The 18,890-nt window shown below is 38.3% G+C and overlaps 1 protein-coding gene across 6 annotated transcripts in view; it reads left to right on the top strand.

Moving 5' to 3' along the window:
* Positions 1 to 5,036: 5,036 nt before the first annotated feature.
* The window catches only part of LOC148070517 (tensin-2-like), a 30,828-nt gene continuing 16,974 nt past the window's right edge, over positions 5,037 to 18,890 (top strand). For 4 of the 6 annotated variants that reach the window (XM_087800472.1, XM_087800474.1, XM_087800473.1 and 1 more), the window contains exons 1-3: positions 5,037 to 5,426; positions 12,876 to 12,981; positions 13,041 to 13,078. In XM_087800472.1, coding sequence (XP_087656598.1) covers positions 5,328 to 5,426; positions 12,876 to 12,981; positions 13,041 to 13,078 — 243 coding nt within the window. In that variant the 5' untranslated portion in view covers positions 5,037 to 5,327. Of the gene's footprint in view, positions 5,427 to 12,875; positions 12,982 to 13,040; positions 13,079 to 16,597; positions 16,698 to 18,890 lie in introns of those variants that run through there. The other 2 variants (XM_087800476.1, XM_087800475.1) reach the window with 2 other exon arrangements.

Below are 18,890 nucleotides of genomic sequence, written 5' to 3'. Positions count from 1 at the left end.
CAGTAAATATGCTCTTGACTTTACAGTCGATCGATTCTCTTAAACAAATGTATACTTATGCATTAAATCACTTAAAATATGACCCCAAAAAAAATGCGAACACGTTTTAACCGGAATTGTTTTTAATGCTTTAAACGTGTTTTTCAACGTCCGCATTAACCTTTAAAGCCCTGAAGTTCCTATTGTAACTTCATGGAGAACTTGCTTTGCGTTATTTCTCTTCGTGTGGAAAAAAAGGTGACGGTGTGACCTCTGACCTGCTGCAGTGCGGCCTCCCTGCGCACAGAAGATCAACACTGGAGTGGTGGAAAAAAACCGTCAACATCTGTAGGAAATAATATTTATTTCATGAGTGGTTCGCATTAAACTGTTTGTCGATCTCCAGAAATAATGGAGAGAGTTCAGTCAGTTCATGAACGTGGAAGATAAACACACAAAACCTCGCAAAAAGCTAACGGGACCAAAAGTTAATATAATTTTATTTTTGAAACCAGGGTTTAACATCTTTCGGCTGTGGCGACATCTAGTGGTTAATAATCGTCATTGCCATTTACTCTTTAATCCCTCGTCAAGTAAGTAAGTAATTTTTATTTGTATAGCGCTTTTCCAGACCAGGGCCACAAAGCGCTTAAACAATCAAAACAATATTCAATAAAGTATATACTTTAAAGGGCAAGATAAAACTGATAACACAACAGGTGTTGTTTCACCTCAGAAAGAAGGTAAACCAGCTTTAAAAAAAAGTCCCTTCTTCCTGTTACTGTAATTCGTTTGATCACCAGACTAGTGTAGCTGTTGTGCGTCAAGACCTGGTTTACATGATAAAGACACAAAAGTGTAAGACTATGTTGTGACATTGTCAATATAAACTCCGCCATTTAGTAGTGAAGCGTGACGAAATCTAAGATGCCCAACCACCAAAAAACATCACATTTGTGTGAATGTTTGGGCTCCTGCAGGGGATTGAATGATGTCACTTTAAGGGCACCTAATGTGTTGATTTAAGTGTGTCTTAAATAGATGTTGGACTCTATTGTATCATCAGTATGTGTCTGTTTGTACACAAATTTACATTAGAATATGTGATTACGCCCCTCCCACTGAAAACACTTGGGTTTTCTGGAGATTCAATCTTTTTCACTATCTCCACCTTCAAGCGATTTCAGGCTCTGCTCTCGTAACCAGTCGTTCGCTGAGATTTAAGACGGGGGGGAGGGGGAGGGGCTTTCTATAGTAAAAAGTTCATCTTGGAGAGGAAGACTTCAACATTTGAAACACGTCAGTGAGTCAGGAGAGTTGGGTTTTTACACAAGTTGCCTTTAAGGAACACTTTGTTCAGGCTTTTCCTTGATTTTCTGGAACTCCTGTTATGTTATCAGTTTTATTTTGACCTTTAAAGTATATACTTTATTGAATATTGTTTTGATTGTTTAAGCGCTTTGTGACCCTGGTCTGGAATAGCGCTATACAAATAAAAAATACTTACTTACTTACTTACAACTCGTAAGTGTTAAAGCGTGTATTTAAAACTGTGAGACGATCATAAACCTACACTAAAAAAATACATCAAGGACACAATTTAAAGCAACAGAATATATGATTTTTTTAGACATGTACAATCTTTAAAACTTGTTTCTTCAAACATGTAACATTACTAAATATAATTGTATAGTTCCACAGCCGTCAGTGCTTCATGTTCTTCACCTGGCTCTCATGCAACAACAACAACAACAACAAAATAATATGACCCTACCTGGACTCATCTGCTGGTGTGGTCTGGAGACAGGACCCCCTCAGCAGGGTCTCATGAGTCAGACCCCCCTCTGAGGACGAGGCACTCGGTGGCAGCTGGGTCAGATCCTGCTGAGCATGATCACCCACAGGAAGGCGTGAGAAACTCTCACAGAGCGTCAACTTGTGTTGAACATAACAGAATATTGTACCTTAAATCCGGCTGACATCATTTGTTTTTAAAGGTTCATTGAATATGAATTTAAAGAGAGAAAAAAACCTTGAAACCTGGACCGATGATGTAAATCGATATCAATTATATATGATATTCAGAAAAACCCACAGTTCAATTTGTTGTCAATAAAATGAAGATGAGAGTTTGTATATCTCATTAAAAAGAAACGCAAGTTTGGAGATCCACGTCCTCCAAGTTATTAGTGTTAGTAGCATCGTCGTCTCATGTCCGGACTCCACCAGCCCCCGTCCCACGTGGCCTCAGCAGCTGGTCCACACAGGAGGGTCTCTCTCCTCTCGATTCTGCAGGTTTTGCTGTCTGTCAATCTGTTGAAAGTCCACGAGGACAGGAAGTCCCTCAAGTCCCACTTGAGTCTTGATACATAAAAAAGGATTCACTCTTGCTCAATTTTCGCTTAACTCCTCCACATGAACACGCTTTTATAAAAGACGGTATTGTTGGATTTTTCTTCCCTGCTTTAGGCCCAAAATCTCCGGGGCACAGTGGTGCGAGTGTGAGAGACAGGAATGCGGCGATGGAAGCACAGAGCCGGACATTGTCGCTTGAGAAGGTCCGGGAAATAAACAAGACATTAATGTTCATGAGTGAAAGTACAGTGCAATGTTTGCAGTTGGAAGATGGGGCGCGGGGTCATGGAGACATGTCAAAGTTTAGTATCAGCTGAACTATATTCTCTCTTAAGGAGGAACATTTATAAGGATGATGCTAGAGAAGGGGTGAGCAATTGCGGTACATTATAAACACGGACCATTTTGAGGGACCGTCAAGCAAAACCAAACAACATGAAACGGCAAGATGATTTAACCAGAATATGGTGTAAGAAAAGTTGTAGTTTATTCATATAATAATTCAATTTGAAATTACATTAAAGAACTATATAGACAAGAGAATAGGGGTGGGAACAAATATGGATACACACGCTTTTTTGTTTATTTATTTATTTATATTTATTGTTTATCATTTGTCATTATTTAACAGTGTTTTTTTTTTGTTTTTTTTCTTTGCATTCAAGTTACATTTTATTTTGATCATAGTTATTTTATTGTTTTTATTTCTATAAACTGTATTTCAATTAAAAAATGTGTTTATTATCAGCATTCATTTTTGTGTCGCAATTAAACAAACGGCCACAAATGGCAGCGGTCATTACAGCCTCTGCAGGTAAAGGAACAAAACTCACAATGACTGAGGACGAGAGGATACAGTTTAAACCAGCAGCTTTTAAATCTGATGTTTGGACCCATTTTGGTTTAAAAATAATTGAAATCAGTTAAGAATTCGTCCAAAGTCGTGTGGTCTTTCAATTCTGCAACACCTGAGTCAAGTACTCAGAGAATACTACAAACTAGTGATGGGTTGATGATGTTTCGTGAGGCAGCTGATGCTGTATCAGGATACAGTTTTAAAGACCACTAGATGGCACTCTCAGTTAAAATTAATGCCAGGTTTGATTGAATTAGATCAGAGCCGAAGATTTTAAATCAAAGAGTGACATCCAGTGGCCTTGAAAAATGAAGAAGCTGTTTCATGATACAGCGTATTCTGTATCATGAGGCCTCATCAACCCATCACTACCACAAAGCATATACAGCAGGCTTGTCCAGCTTCTTTCAATTGTCTCACAAAACGAGCATGTACGGTATTGTGTCAAATGCCCTTCGTATAATAATAAAAAATGTATAAGAGAAGCCGACCTCAGTTTGGGAAGACATTATTATCCTCAAAAACATTTGATCAAAATGCTTCTAATCCCTGTCACACCTCAATTGCAGCCAATCACTTACACGTTCTGTGACACGTCAATCAAACTCAACTGCCATTTGTCCCGCCTTTCTAACCTTTCTTGTAAACCCATAAGTAAGAGTTTAGTGGAATGATGCTGCAAGCTTTACATAAATATTTTTGAAAAGTGGGTTGCATTTTTTATGCAATTTAGGTTATGTTAGGTTAGGTAGAACTTTATTGATCTTTATTTATAAGATTTTACTTTATTGATAGAATTTACAAGACTGTCGTGACAGTTCAATTTAAATAAAAGCTACGTTTCACTTTAGTCCTGGATGAGGATTATATTTCAAAATGAGAGAAAAAATGATAATAATATCTATTAATAAAAATATAGCTTTCATATGAATGGATTATTCATATTTTTTATATATTTAATCTGCCACAGATTTATCAAATCATATCTACGACTGAATAAACTAAAAGTTAACTGACTGAAAGCGTTTTTTCACAAATAAAAAGTCAAATAAGAAATAACTTCCTCAGGCTGTTGCTCCTAAGCTTTGGAACAATCTTCTTCTCTCTTTGCGCTTGATGGATCTACTGACTCCTTCAAGAAACATCTTAAGACATTTTTATTTGTTCAGGCTTTTCCTTGATTTTCTGGAACTCCTGTTGTGTTATCAGTTTTATCTTGATCTTTAAAATATATACTTTATTGAATATTGTTTTGATTGTTTAAGCGCTTTGTGACCCTGGTCTGGAAAAGTGCTATACAAAAATGACTTACTTACTTACTTATTGGTCTTGTTATATTTCTCACAACAACTTTCTCTCCTGCTCACAAATATGACTCAATATGTTATATTCCTTTTGGTACTGACCACTGCAAACACAACACTATTTGATTATATTAATATTTAAGAAATAGATCTTTAACAAACCGACAAATTAATCTCCAGGGCTTACAAGTGTCATTCAAACATCCTTTATCTTCACTCTCGTAAAGTATCTCTTCTGGATGAGAGGAGGAAGTGGAATCTGTAACGCTCTCTCGAGTGCATGACGTGATTGAAAGAAGTTGTGTCTAATCACTTCCCCTCCAGGAAGAGGAGAGGGAGTCGAGGCTGAAGTCAGGCCAAAAGCAAAGGGGAAGGGTCTGAGATCAACAAGCCAAAACAGCTGCCCCCTTTTTCCCCCCATGCTGAGGGCAGTCTGATGGAGTGAGAGAAGAAGACTGAGAGAGTGTGCAGCAGGAGGGAGAAAGAGAGAGACATCTGAGGGCTCTGGAGAAGTTGAGAAGAGAAGGAATTGGCAAGTTTGGAAAAGAGTGGGTTCATGTTTTGAAGGGGGGGGACGGCGAGTGGTAAGATAAGAGGGGCGGTTGAAGGACCTGACACTTCTTGGAGGGGAGACGGAAGTTTGTAAGACGAGAGGTTGAATGTGGAAAAGTCATCCGCGGGGCATTTAGAAGCGTGTCAACGAGGAGGTGTGAGGAGTAGCTGGGGAGCACGAAGGAGTGGCCCCTGAGAGGACGCCAGGGAGGCTCTCCGGAGAATGGAGCACTGAGGGGAGCGCCCGGAGGATCATAACCGACAGGGAAAGGGATTTCATCATGGGCTGCGTTCACAGTAGACGGATTACGGACCACGGAGCCGAGGTTCTGATGAGGAACGAGCCTGAGGTTCTCCCTGAAATCCTGCAGCTCGCCGAGGTCAGTTTCTTTACTCTCTAAAAAGGTTGCATGTTTAATTCCCTTAAAGCAAAAAGGCATTCCCGTAATAGACTGTCCGACACTGTAATGGAAGATGCCCTCGTGGATCACAATCGATCATATCCTCACAAGGGTCAAGGGTCAAGAGGAAGTAGTGTCAGTTACCGCCAGCTCCGAGCGTCCGTCTGACGCTATTTAGGAACACGTATGGCTTTAGGAACATCCCCTATGTCAGCCTCCAGAGGGGTTTATGAAGACCAAAATACATTTAAAAAAAGGTTCAACAAGGAAGGCTCCACGGCAGAATGTGTGTTCTCGTGTGTCACGGTAAATCACACCGAGGCATGTTGCGTGTCGCACATCATCAGAGCTCCGTAGTTATTCGGACTGTGCTCTTCCCAGAGTGACGACCATTATGGGATTTAGCGGGTTTAAGCAGACAGCGTTCTCCCTAAATGAAACAAAAACATGATCACATGTGGATTCAAGTTTCACACAGCAATTATGTGTGAGCGCGTCTCTGCCAAACAATGATACCATGCTCCCCGATGAATGGGTGGAGGGACGAGAACTCTGTCATACTTTTATTTTTTAAGTCCGTGTTTGTTGTGATTCCCGCACACACGTTCCCACGACTATTTTCAGCATTTTCTGGGGAGATTGCCCCTGCTCTCGCAGACACACACGCGTTATAAATACCCCTGAAGAACTCCAGCATACCTCTGACTTGCCACCTGTTCCTGTCTCTTCCAGTGCATGTCTGACCCCCACCTGCCCCCCCCAACTGCATGTCATCACCTGCCGAGTGTCCCTGTCCGAGAGCACCCCTTGCAGATATGTCATGTTTTAGGTGCCTGCAGATTCAAAAAGGTTATTTTGTTGATCACATGACAGACCACCTGTCGGCCAAGGTTTTACCGATGAAATGCCACGACCGTCCGTCCAGTCACATGAGCCCCCGAGTATCAGATTTGTTCAGAGATCTCTTTAACGACGAGCTGGAAGTGTTGGACGTGCTTCAAGAGTGACTTCAATTTTGGCAGCTAATGTCCACATGGGTGCGGCGTGAAATCCATTCTTATAGGAAATGATAGCTATGCATCGAAAAAAAAAGCAGCTAATTTTTAGTGAATACAGCTGAAAATCCTACATATTTGGCCTGACCTCAGCAAACACGGCGAGTTAAAATGACAGACAAAACACCCTTTGCATGAGTAACATCACAACATTCAGGTAAATTAAATGTATTTAATTTGTGAGTTGTAAACTCTTTAAATCGGTCACTAATGTTTCTACACATTTTACTTTTCTATTTTTTTCTTAGAGAACTTTTGCTGGCTGCTATAGAAAATTAAATTCAGTTTAAACTGAATAACTACAAGAAAGTAAACGTTGACATCATAGATGGCGATTGGTTTCTATAGTCAAAAAAATGACCTCAAAGATGCAAAGTCTGAGAGGGTTGATACAGGATTATTTTGGGCCTTCTGGCATCTTTTTAGGTTAGGTTAGGTTAGGTAGAACTTTATTGATTTAATTAATTGTTAATTGTTTTTTTTTTCCAAATTATCCACAGCAAATACAGCAATTTTTCATAAAAAAAAAAAAAATCTTGTATTTTTCTTCATTTTTCTTGTATATATATCGACAATTAAATCCGTTATTTACAAAATATTTGTAGTATAGTAAGTATAGTATAGTTATTAAATATATAATATTTGAAGGTAAAATCCATTAGGTATTAATGTGATAACTGATAGATAAAAGTCAGTGACAAAAACCTTCTGTCGTTGACGGTGAGTCGTAGTAAAATCTACTCACCACCAGGTGACGCTGTTGCCTCGGCTGGTGTTACACTAAAGTAAACACAGAATTACAATAAAGTGCGCGAGCGATGACAGAAGTTGTTTCAGGAGATGGAAAGTTTAGGATGGTCCTTGTTATTTTCATCCTTCTGCGACATTCATTGCATGGATTGAAAGAATAAAACAACTGTAGTATCCTATAGTGAGTGTTAATATAGATGTGATGTTAATGTCTGGTGATGAAATGTTGTTATATCATCATGTTAAACTGTTAAAAATCGCTTTAAAAAAATGTGAAATAAAACGTCACAAAAGTCAAGTAAACACTAAATAGAAACACTAAAAGTAATATTATTGATTCTTTCAATTCCAATTTGACCTTATGACCTCTTGTAAGAGTGTTGAGTTGGGTACAGTGTTATGATTTCAACATATTTATTCAAATATTTGTTTATTGATGGAATATCCATATTGTTATTGTTTGTTTAGGCTCAGCGCTCCCACCATCCTGTTGCTACAATTGAATGTTGCATAAGTCTAAGTATTGATCTGACTGCCAAAATTCCAGCTTACATAATGAAATTCAAAATGCTGTGGCGACCCTGCTGTGCCCTGGTTTGCCCTCACAGGTTTATCAGTGTCACTCAGCTGCTGTTTGTCTGGTGGAAAATATTTAATCAGGGAAGCATATGCCACCACAAACAAATGTTGTGTTACCAACACTGGCCATAACACTTTTTGATTCTGATGTTCTTTAGGTCTAAAAGCTTTTTCAAATATCAACAAGTCCAGTCAATGAGGAGAGACAAAAACTATGTTAACACTCTCTTAGATCCCATCATGGCCACTGAATGAAGCTGCTTCATTGTGTTTCAAAATGTCTTTCAAAACATCCAAACTGTGAATTGAAGTGAGAGACAAAACGTATTCAATCATCATTTCATTCATTTCCTTATGCAATTAAGCCTTTCATGTTTGAAACAGTATAGTTTTTCTGGCTTCTACAGTGACACTTTCACTTTAAATGACATAACTCGAACTCTTGCAGGAACCAAGGTCTAAAGCAAAGGAATTTAAATGTTGTTTCATTTTAGTCATTAAATGCAGTTTGGTAATCTAAACCACAAAAGTCACTCTATAACATGTAAAATATTTATATAAACGGTTACATTGACATTTTCATTTGTTTTACTATTATATGAAGTGTTTTAAAAGGAATCCTACACTTGCTATTTTAACCTTATGATAACAGTGGTAACTCCAGACGTACTGGGGTCAAATTTAACACCTCGTCACACTTTTTAGTTTTGTACATGTTGTATATTTGAATGTAATTTCTGTAAATCAGGAATTAAATATTAAATAGACCATAATCCGGATGAATTGAAGAAAATGACATAAACAAAATAAATAATGGACATTTATACATCAGGGAAAATAGTTTTAGAAATGTTTAGGAAAACATGTAGATCATCAAACACAGAGGGAGAGGAAGATCGTTCTAAAGCTTAGGAGCAACAACCTGGAAGGATTTCTCTCCTCTGGTCCTGAACCGTGTTCATCAGTAGATACTAATCCACAGACCTCTGAGCCTGAGCTGGGGTGTAAGGCTGGATCAGATCATGTAACAATTTTTATCAATATATTTATAACTGGTTTCCTCCCACAGTCCAAAAACATACAGAGGTTGATTGAGAACTTGGGGAAATTGTCCATAGGTATGAGTGTGTGTGTGAATGGTTGTCTGTCTTTGTGTGGCCTGCGACAGACTGGCGTCCTGTCCAGGGTGTCCCCTGCCTCTCGCCCTATGATACTGGGATAGGCTCCAGTCTCCCTGTGACCCCGGTAAGGGATAAAGCGGTAGAAAATGAATGAATGAATGAATGTATGTTTTGAATGTTTATAGTGGGTAGATTATTTTGACTTTATTTTATAAATTGGTCATATGCTAAAATACTGTAAGGTACTACATGGACACGGTTAAATGTCAGGATTATATCTGAGAACCAACGATCAGATAGAAAAAAGTAAAAATAGAATATAAGCATGTTAAGCTATGAAAAATATATATAAATAAGTGTTTGAAAAAAAATCTTCTCACAATAAAAACCAGTTACAACAAGATGTTTTTGTATTTGCATCTATGTGCATTTCACTCAATGCTGATGATGGTGTTCTGTATGTGTGTGTCTCCTTTTGGAGGCTTTGTGCCAAAGTGTGAGTTTGTGTTTAGGCATTATTTATTAAGGAATGAGGTCTCTGAAGTTTTGTTTCTATAGTTGATGTTTAACAAATTTTTACTGATCAAGAGTGACACCAGGGACATGCGGTCAGGGGAGGCAGGTGAGGCAGTGCCTCACCTCTCAATGCGCAATCCATCACAAACTGTGTTGATACCTGCAATTATCTACACATAAAATTAAGCCTTAATTAAAAATATTTTTTGTTTTTGTCACTCTTATATTGACCCATTTAATACTCAATATTTACCTTTTTACTATAATAAGTATTGTTTCAGTTTGCATAATTCTAGCCAATCTCGGAAGGCCTGATGCAATATTAACCAATCAGAAGCAACAAAAGGCGGGTCTATCTTTATTACAGAGCCACTTGAGGGGATTCTTCAGTCAAACTTAAATCTGTTCTGGCTAAACTTTACAGTAAATTCCCCAAGAAATTATTAAATAAATCATATATATTTTTTAAACTTCATATGTGTGTAAATAATGCTGATGAGATATGAAATAACCAGTAACCAATTGAATAAGCCCCTCTTTTGAGTTAATATAATTGTAAATCTGACACTAAAGGAGTCACTGCCTCACCAACCATGAACCTTTTCAGAGAAAATCAGTTTTCTTTTTCCAAATGAGACACCTTTTACCCAGTAATAATAAATAGAACATCTTTTTTTTCTCTCTTGCTCTGAGGCTCGGTAACAAATGTCTCAGAGGGCTCCACCGCTTTACTAGATGAATAAATTCCAATGTCAATGTTACCATAAAAAGCTAAAGTAGACGGATGAGATGGTTAAATGGCATCATGTGAGAAGGTCATTTGTTCTCCTACTCAAGAGGTTTTCCAGGCCTGTTTCCCTCCATGTGAAGACGGGTTTAGTTGATGCTGCTTTACCGTACATGCACTTTATTTCCCCAGGCCCGGATCACTCTGTTTGTCAACAGGATTTCATAGCTGAAGAGACCAAAGACGTTACTCTGGTTGAGCTTGTGTATATATTGTTCTTTCCCTAATACCCTCTTTGTCATCACTCCAGACATTGACGACATTGACACGTTTGTTTCCTCTGGATTTTTTACCAAGCTAGGCGGAGGAGCTCTAAATTTAGACGAATAAAGGATTCAGTCAGTGCACACGTTTCGCTCTAGAGATGTGGCCCTTAATAATGCATCTGGCTTAAGTAGAAGGAGTCGGTTTGTGCCTCGTACTCGGCGGCGGTGTCTCGAAGTGAGCCTGCAGTGTTGGGACAGTCAATACGTGTTTGTGAGAGCTTGACCATGAACGCTCAATCGCACCTCTGTGGGGAAAACCTGATGTTTTTCCAAGGCCAGAAAAATGTCATTAACAGTAAGAGAAACGTCAGTGTTTACGAATCCCTCCCCGAAAAAAAAAAACGCCCACCTACTCAACATCCAGAACACCGGTCCACTTCTGATGTTTCCAGCCTCGCCTTTTTCTCCGGGCTGAAGGAAACATTGAGTGCTTGAATACGCCTCACATGCTGCCGGGAGCCCCACTCTCTTTCATGAACTCCGAGATGCTTAAATGGACTTTGTATGCAGGAATTATGACTCACCGTGGAACGAATGTGTGTTTTAGGAAAAGGGTGGTTCATGTTGGTTTGCTCCTGCATTTGTGGTGTTTTTTTTTTTTTTAACAGTTTAAAAAAAGACTAAATTCCATTTGTTCATTACATTAACTATTAAGTGTCGCACAAACTTCCAGCACGTCGGTAGGAAAATCATGAGGCATGGGATTAAAGATTTCCTGGTAGAAATACCACTGGTTACGTGCCCTCTATTTTAATGGGAAAGTTTGACGCAGATATTTTAGAGAAAACAAGCTAAAATCTGACCATGACCACGTGATCTGGGTACTATGTGATGGCTTATTTTATTTCTAATTAATAGTGCATTCGGGTGTTTTTAGAGAGACACAAGTGGGAGTCTCTAGCATCATGATCTCTCTAGTAGTACATACAAATAACCAACTTAAACATTAGTGAGGACATGAATCTCTTCGATTGTAAAAATGGTACCAATAAATGGTCTGCTCCTTTGAAGGATGTCAACATTGTGTTCTGTCTTTACAAGTTTTTTGTTGTTGTTGTTGTTGTTTGCGTTAGTGTGCTGGCAAGCTTCTATTTTGCTTTCATCCTAGCTTGTATTTTGTATTTAGTGTGTGTTAGTGTGGTGGTGTTTTAGAGGCCTTATTGCAGAGCTTTGAACAGAGGCAGCTTGAATTAAAAAATAATAATAAAAGAAAATATTAAAATATGGGATTGAAGATGAAAATACTGGTTGAAAAAGCAATGTTGAAGAAGAGAAAATAAGTAGACAAAAGATAAAACACATCAAGTAAATATATTTCTTTTCATAGTCTGGTTTTTCTACTGAGTAAAAAGAAAAGAAAACGACATCCTTTTTCTATGTTTCAATGCTCAAATTTCCTCTTCTATCCTCCTCTCCTCTTCAAAAGTCCAAAAAGAAATTTCAAAGTCGAACATTTCTGTAATCATTTTTGTATTCTGTTACTGTTGGACGCAGAGTGAAGGTTTGTTAATATGCAAATTACATTCAGATCCAGCACAAACCCCGCCCCTTAACTCTCCCCCTGACCTGGAAAACATTGGTTCTAATATCATCATGTTGTCACTGTGTTTTTCTTTTTACTTTTGGAAGCTCATATTACCATATGAACTCTTATTTTCTATTCCTTTATCTAATTTTTTTACTTACAATTTCTTTTTTTTTTCTGTCCTATCGGTTTAATCTTGTCAATAGTTATTAATCTGGGATAGGAATGATGTATTATTTGGTCGTAAATAAATATATATAGTAGCTCAATGGGAATGATGATCTGCTCGGCAGAGGTCTACACTCTGTTGACACCAATAATGAGTATTAAAACAAAAATATCCGGAGTAAGAAATCCACTATTAGTACAAAAATGGAAATTGTTTTTAACTGCATTACTGAATATAAATGTAACATTTACCAGAAGAAATCATGTTGAGATTTCTATATTTAAACGATTCCTCTTCACACATTTTGAGGGGTGTCGCGGGTTTGATTGCTTGAGTGGGTTCCGCCTGACGATATTCCTCCTGACTGAGCAGGTCAACGGCATAAAATTGCCGAGTTGGCAAATACCTTAAAGCGATAGATGAATCCGACCGATACTGTGAACGCATAAATTAATTCGGGACAACAGAGCCCAGGAAAAATAAATTTGGCGGATGCACACATTATGTTTATCGTCTCGCAGCATCTTCCAGCAGACAGAGACGGAATTAGGTCAAGTTAAATGACGAGACAACGGGAATCAGAGGCAGGTGTTCCTGAAGCTCTTGAGCATCTTTACTTGAGGCATACGTTACAGTCTTTCCTCCATCTTTGTCCACTAGCTTGTCAAGTCAGGAAGCCACACGTTCACGAAGAAGACCTTCAAGAAGGATCGGGTCTGTGATGTGTGCCAACAGGACATCATCAACCCCGGCTCTTTCTGTAAAGGTGAGTCTTCGCCACGTCAGCGGATCTATTGAACATAAACTTTGGCTTTTCTTTTACAGAATGCAAAGTTTCTGTTCACAAGATGTGTGAAGCAAAGGTAAGCCGGACACACTCGACATTCCTCCGTATTCGACAAAGCATGTTGCCGCGGAAGCTCATGGGTGGCAACGTAAATATGAGGCGAGTGTAAAGTGGGTGAACCGTGTACGATGACCCAAATGTCTGGTTCTAGAAGCCCTCCCCCCCCACGCCCCGGCGACCAACCAGGTTGCTAAGAGTGGTTCAGTCATGTGTTAACGTCGCATTAGGAAGTCTTCAAATGGTTTGACTTATTAATCCACGTTGAACAAATACATTCATTAACTAAAGAGTCATTAATAATGTGATCTCAAGTCCCTCCAGTCAATAAAGACCTTCAATGACCTACTGTTTCCAGTCCCTATTTCAGAGAGGGTGCACTACTGGTCTTGGTCTTCAACTCTCCTCCTTCTCAGCTCCTCATTCAACGACATGCAGTCGAGCTACAGTTTGGTGTAACTTGCTGGTGGAAACTAAGTTCATGATTTGTCCTTTATTACTTTATTTAATTCAAATTGAGTTAAACTAATGGATCTACAATTTGACCCAAATCTGGATGTGAATAAACACAGTAAATGTACATGTGACAACAGGAGTGGTTCTGGTCACTACGGTGGCCTTGGGTGCACACTCGCACACTTGCAATTGCAAACATACACACACACACACAAAGACACATTTGCAATTGCACACATACACACACAGACAGACACTTACACGGACAGACACACACAGGCAAATAGACACACACAGACTCACTCAAGCACAAACATCCATGCCTGAATGTGCATTTAAAAACACACACACACATGAAAATGCACACATACACACCCAGACAGACACACACACACAAACATACACACATACACCCATAGACAGACGGACACAGATTGACACACAAAAGCACACACGTGCAGACACACGCAGATAGACACACACACACAAACATACACACATACACCCATAGACAGACAGACACAGATTGACACACAAAAGCAGACACACACGGATAGACACAGGCAAATAGACACACACAAGCACACACGCATACACACACAGACAGACACACACACAAACAGACAGACACATGCACAGAGAAACACACACACACACTCACTCAAGCACCAACAAGCATACCTGAACGTACATGTGCATTTGAAAACATACACACACATGCAAATGCACACACATACACCCACAGAAACAGACACACACGCTAGGTATATTTCTGAACCAGCAGCTGTTTCGTTGAGTGTGTATTAAAAGATGAGTTTTTTTTTTTATTCTGTCACTGTACTCCTCTGGTCACCACGGCGATTGCCAAAAACAACTCTTCAGGAGAGACTGGCGCCGCAGACCAAAGTGGTCGTTGATCAATCTGGATTGGAGAAGCGGTAAATATAGTGAATAGCAAGAGTGCCACAGATGCTTTCCAGAGAGCGGTCGGTGCGACGAGAGGCAGCTGGTCAAGCTGAGCATGGAATCAGTCCCGTCCAGACATATTCACACATCAAGCAGAACCTGGAGTCAAGGTCTCCTTCAGCAGTCCATCTAGAGAGAGAGAGAGAGTTGTGATATTTGTGATATTTGTCATTCCTTTTAATCCAAATCTGACATTTCTCATGTGTTTTGATCACAAGCTGACGAATAATATTCACGAGGAGTGAGACTTGGTTTCAATAGAAGGCAGATTGCCAGATTCAAAGAGAAATAATGCTATAAAAAGATGCACAGAGGATCTATGAGGACTTTACTATGCAACCAAATTGTCGGTCAGCCGAGAAATGAGCCAGAACAATCAGCATGCCTGGTATCAGACTAACATCCGCGGACCATAGTGAAATAATTGCTATTAGCTTTCGCCATTTTATCATAACATTTAATACGGTTCATGGATTCAGTGACTCTCTGCACCAGGATGGAACCTTGCATGTGCTGAGTACAAACAGTTTTTATGTAGTATGTAGTAAAGCCATTGAAATATGCACGGTAGCAATATTGTAACACAATCGTCTCCCGTTTTTATTAATATCTGAATGTTGTCACCTGCGTTTCTTTTCATTTGTTTATTCCAGATCTTTTTTACACTGTCACTCACTAAAATACTGCTCTTTCACACTGGCTGACCTGGATATTTAGGAAATGTTTATTTTGAACTTTGCTGTATGCTGTACTTTATCCTGGGGGTACTAACTGTTTTTGCACAGTGGACAATTTTAATGTTATATTCGGTCAAAACAAACGGTAAAAATAAAACAGCGTGACCGCAATTAAACAAACGTGAAGTACATGAAAGATAAATCTCACCATAACACTGAATTAGTAAGATCTCCTGCAACAAGATATAGTGTTAGTTTCTAGTTATAAGACTTTTTTTTTAATCTATTATAGTAAGTAAGTAAGTAAGTCATTTTTATTTGTATAGCGCTTTTCCAGACCAGGGTCACAAAGCGCTTAAACAATCAAAACAATATTCAATAAAGTATATACTTAAAAGATCAAGATAAAACTGATAACACAACAGGAGTTCCAGAAAATCAAGGAAAAGCCTGAACAAATAAAAGTCTTAAGATGTTTCTTAAAGGAGTCAGTAGACTCCATCAAGCGCAAAGAGAGAGGAAGATCGTTCCAAAGCTTAGGAATTTGGAACATATTAAAGGAATATTATGTTATAATAATAATGATAATAAAATAAAAATATATATTTTTTAAATTTATATTGCCCTTTTCATCATACAGGACCCCAAAGAGACAGGTGAAGGAGACACGTCATGTTCAATAATAAATATAGAATAGATTAAAAATCATTTGGGAAATCAACAATTGTAAGTAATTGAGAAAAGCTGTTCAGAGAAAAGCTGGCTTTTTAAAAACAATGACCTTTCAGTAATAATGAGTAATAATAAGACAGTTATAATCATTAAAACATTATTATTAATATATATATTTTTTAATTGTATGACTGTGCGTCCTGGAAACAGATGTGGCCACTTCTTTAACTGGCAAAAAATATTTTCCATTGTCCGGGCAGCCCTTGCTCAACAGCACACATTGATGAAATGGTACCGCAGGTTTCGAAACTGCCTTAGATATCGTGTTCTCTCTCAAACTTCTTCATATTTCTCAAGATTTGTTATCAAAACTGTTTTCTAGAAAATAAAGGCTGCAGAGCTTTTTGTATTTCCAGCAAAATATTCTTCAATTAGGACCTTCACCTGATTAAGCATTGGACAAATTTTGTCATATTGTTTCATGACATGAGAAAGAATCCTTCACACGGTGTCAGTCTGCAAGCTCAGGGAAAGAGACGCGGCGGCAATATAAACCATTGTATGTGCGCAGAATACTGATGTGTTGGAGGGAACACGTGTGAGAGGGAAAAGCACTTGCAGGGTCGACATGCTTTACTGTCTGTGTGTCTGTGTGTGACCCGGGCAGAAGCCATGTTGGCAGAACTGCTGGCTCAGTGGGTGTGTGTGTGTGTGTGTGTGTGTGTGTGTGACGGCCAGAGGGAGAGAGAGTTGTTGAGGGAGACTGAGCAGAGAGTTTGTGTGAGAGGAAGAGAGGAGAGGTGTGCATCACAGTGCAGACAGGACGGCTCAGACGACAGAGGGAACACTGGCGCTGCTCGCTTGGAGGTAAAAGAAAATATTACATTTCATGTTTTTCTAGACCCTATTTTAATGGTCATTAATCCTAAAAATATTCTTGTGTTTTTAGAATTAAAAGTTGAATGGATCAACTAAGTTTTTGGGCTCAGAGAGTCGTTTTTGTTCTTGCTAAAAATGCATCATAGTCACAAGGTCTATCCGTTTAGATATTTTCTACTCTCAGTGTGTCGGCAATCCATGTGCTGTAAACATGTGAGGTCCATCTGTCTGGTGATGATGAAGAATGTAACTTCTTCATAGGTAAACACAGGTCCTGTCAGCATGGGATGATTCCTTATATATATATTCAGACACTAACCATGGTGACACTGTGCAGTAGCTGTTCTATCTGATGTTCCCGGGATATTTATTCGTGAAACGATCGGGATTAAGAGGAGGTTGTACGTACCCAGTGCTGCCAATGTTTGGATGTTCAAGCCAGTTTGGGACAGTTTAGGGTTTTTAATCTGCTTAGTTATTCTCGATGACTGGAGCAGCAGCAAGGTGGTTCTGTGGCACGTACGTCGAAGCATGTTGAAGCTCATTGTTTATCTCTGCCTTGAGTTACTCGACACAATCAATTATAGCAACGTGGTCAGCGAGCAGAAGAAGCAGGCAACCATGAAGTGTTTTTTCAAACTGAATGAAACATTAATGTGCAGAGTATATGTTGTATATGTGGCACGCACACGGCACGGGTTATTTACAATTGTAGCATATCTAAAAACACTGTTTTATTTCATTAAAAAAACAGCAGAAACATAGTTTCATGGAACCCCTCAAATGTTTTTGTCATTGTGAAATAAGAATAGGCTGCATAAAAACTCCATGAACAAAAATGTGTGAAAACAGATGTTGGTAACAGTGTTGTTGTTTTTTAACATGAGCATATAAACGTGATGTAATCAGACACTACTAAAATACTTAACAGTTGATGGAAACAATATTGCTCTTTGGCTTGACCTCCATCACTAGCCTTTCCTTTCACTGATCTTGTATCTTGTTTTTTATTTTTAATGTACTTATCTCAACCTCATCTCGTCAATTGACATCAGTTTACATATACAAGTCCTTTAAATTTAATTGTATACAATGCTGGATATTATTATAAAAAGGTTATAGCTTTAAAAAATTAAAACTTGTATTGTTTCTTCCCTTTTTCTCAGACCTTTCTTTTTTTGCTGAACCAAAGATTTTATTCATTTTAATTATTGTTTTGTTGTTGTTGATGTAATGGTCTTTATTTATGTTTTTAAATATGTTGGATGTATTTAGCCATTAGTTTGTGTTGTTTTTTTAATGTAGTCATTTAAGTTGGTCCGGTACCACTTCGTAAGGCATTAGTTCCTGGGGCCGCACAGAAAGAAAAAAATATTCATATAATTTCTGTTCTATTTATTATTACTGTCTTAAAGGTATTTTCTCTGAAGTAACAATAGTCTGTGACTCTTGACACATCAAGATCCTTGTTTCAGTCAAGTTAACAAAAAAAACTGTAAACTAGTGGAAAAATGTTTACATGAAGGTCGATAGTGAATATAATGCCCATATTGAACTGGTTCGCGGTGAACAAAATGTTGGGGACGTCAGATATTATTATTATTATTATTATTATTATTATTATTAAAGAGCTTCAGATTAGTAAGGTTTTTCATTTCATTAGGGAAAAGAGGTCAACATGTTTTACTTCTTTTACAGTGTGTTATAGTGTATCAGTCTCAATGTATTAAAGGATATGGTTTATGGAAAAAGGTGCAAGTACACTGTGTGTACAAATACAACTTGAATATTATTCTTAGTCAGGTGCAAAACACTGAAAGAGCTAATAATATATATATAGATAGATAAACTGTATTGATCCCTCTGGAGGTCTCCTTCGAGAAATTGTTTTTCCAGCTCACAGCAACAAAGACGATAGATTCATAAAACAAGAACAAGAACAAAGTGCAATAAAAAGTAAGTGCAAGATGACACAATCTAAATCTTAAGATAAAGAACATGGATCAAAGAAAAATAACAAAGAAAAAGGATACAAAGATTAACATAGAATAACATCATACCTTTCACGCCACTTTTGGAATGAATGAGTCCCTGAGTCTATTAGTTTTGCATCTGGGGAGGAGCATTCGTGCTCCATCTGCTTCTCTGCTCACTGATGACTGTGTTCAGAGGATGATGAAT

The sequence above is a fragment of the Callionymus lyra genome, chromosome 10 (genome assembly GCF_982586985.1).
Source record: "Callionymus lyra chromosome 10, fCalLyr1.hap1.1, whole genome shotgun sequence".
NCBI classification, from domain to species: domain Eukaryota; kingdom Metazoa; phylum Chordata; class Actinopteri; order Syngnathiformes; family Callionymidae; genus Callionymus; species Callionymus lyra.
This window is presented reverse-complemented; position numbering and strand designations above follow the sequence as displayed.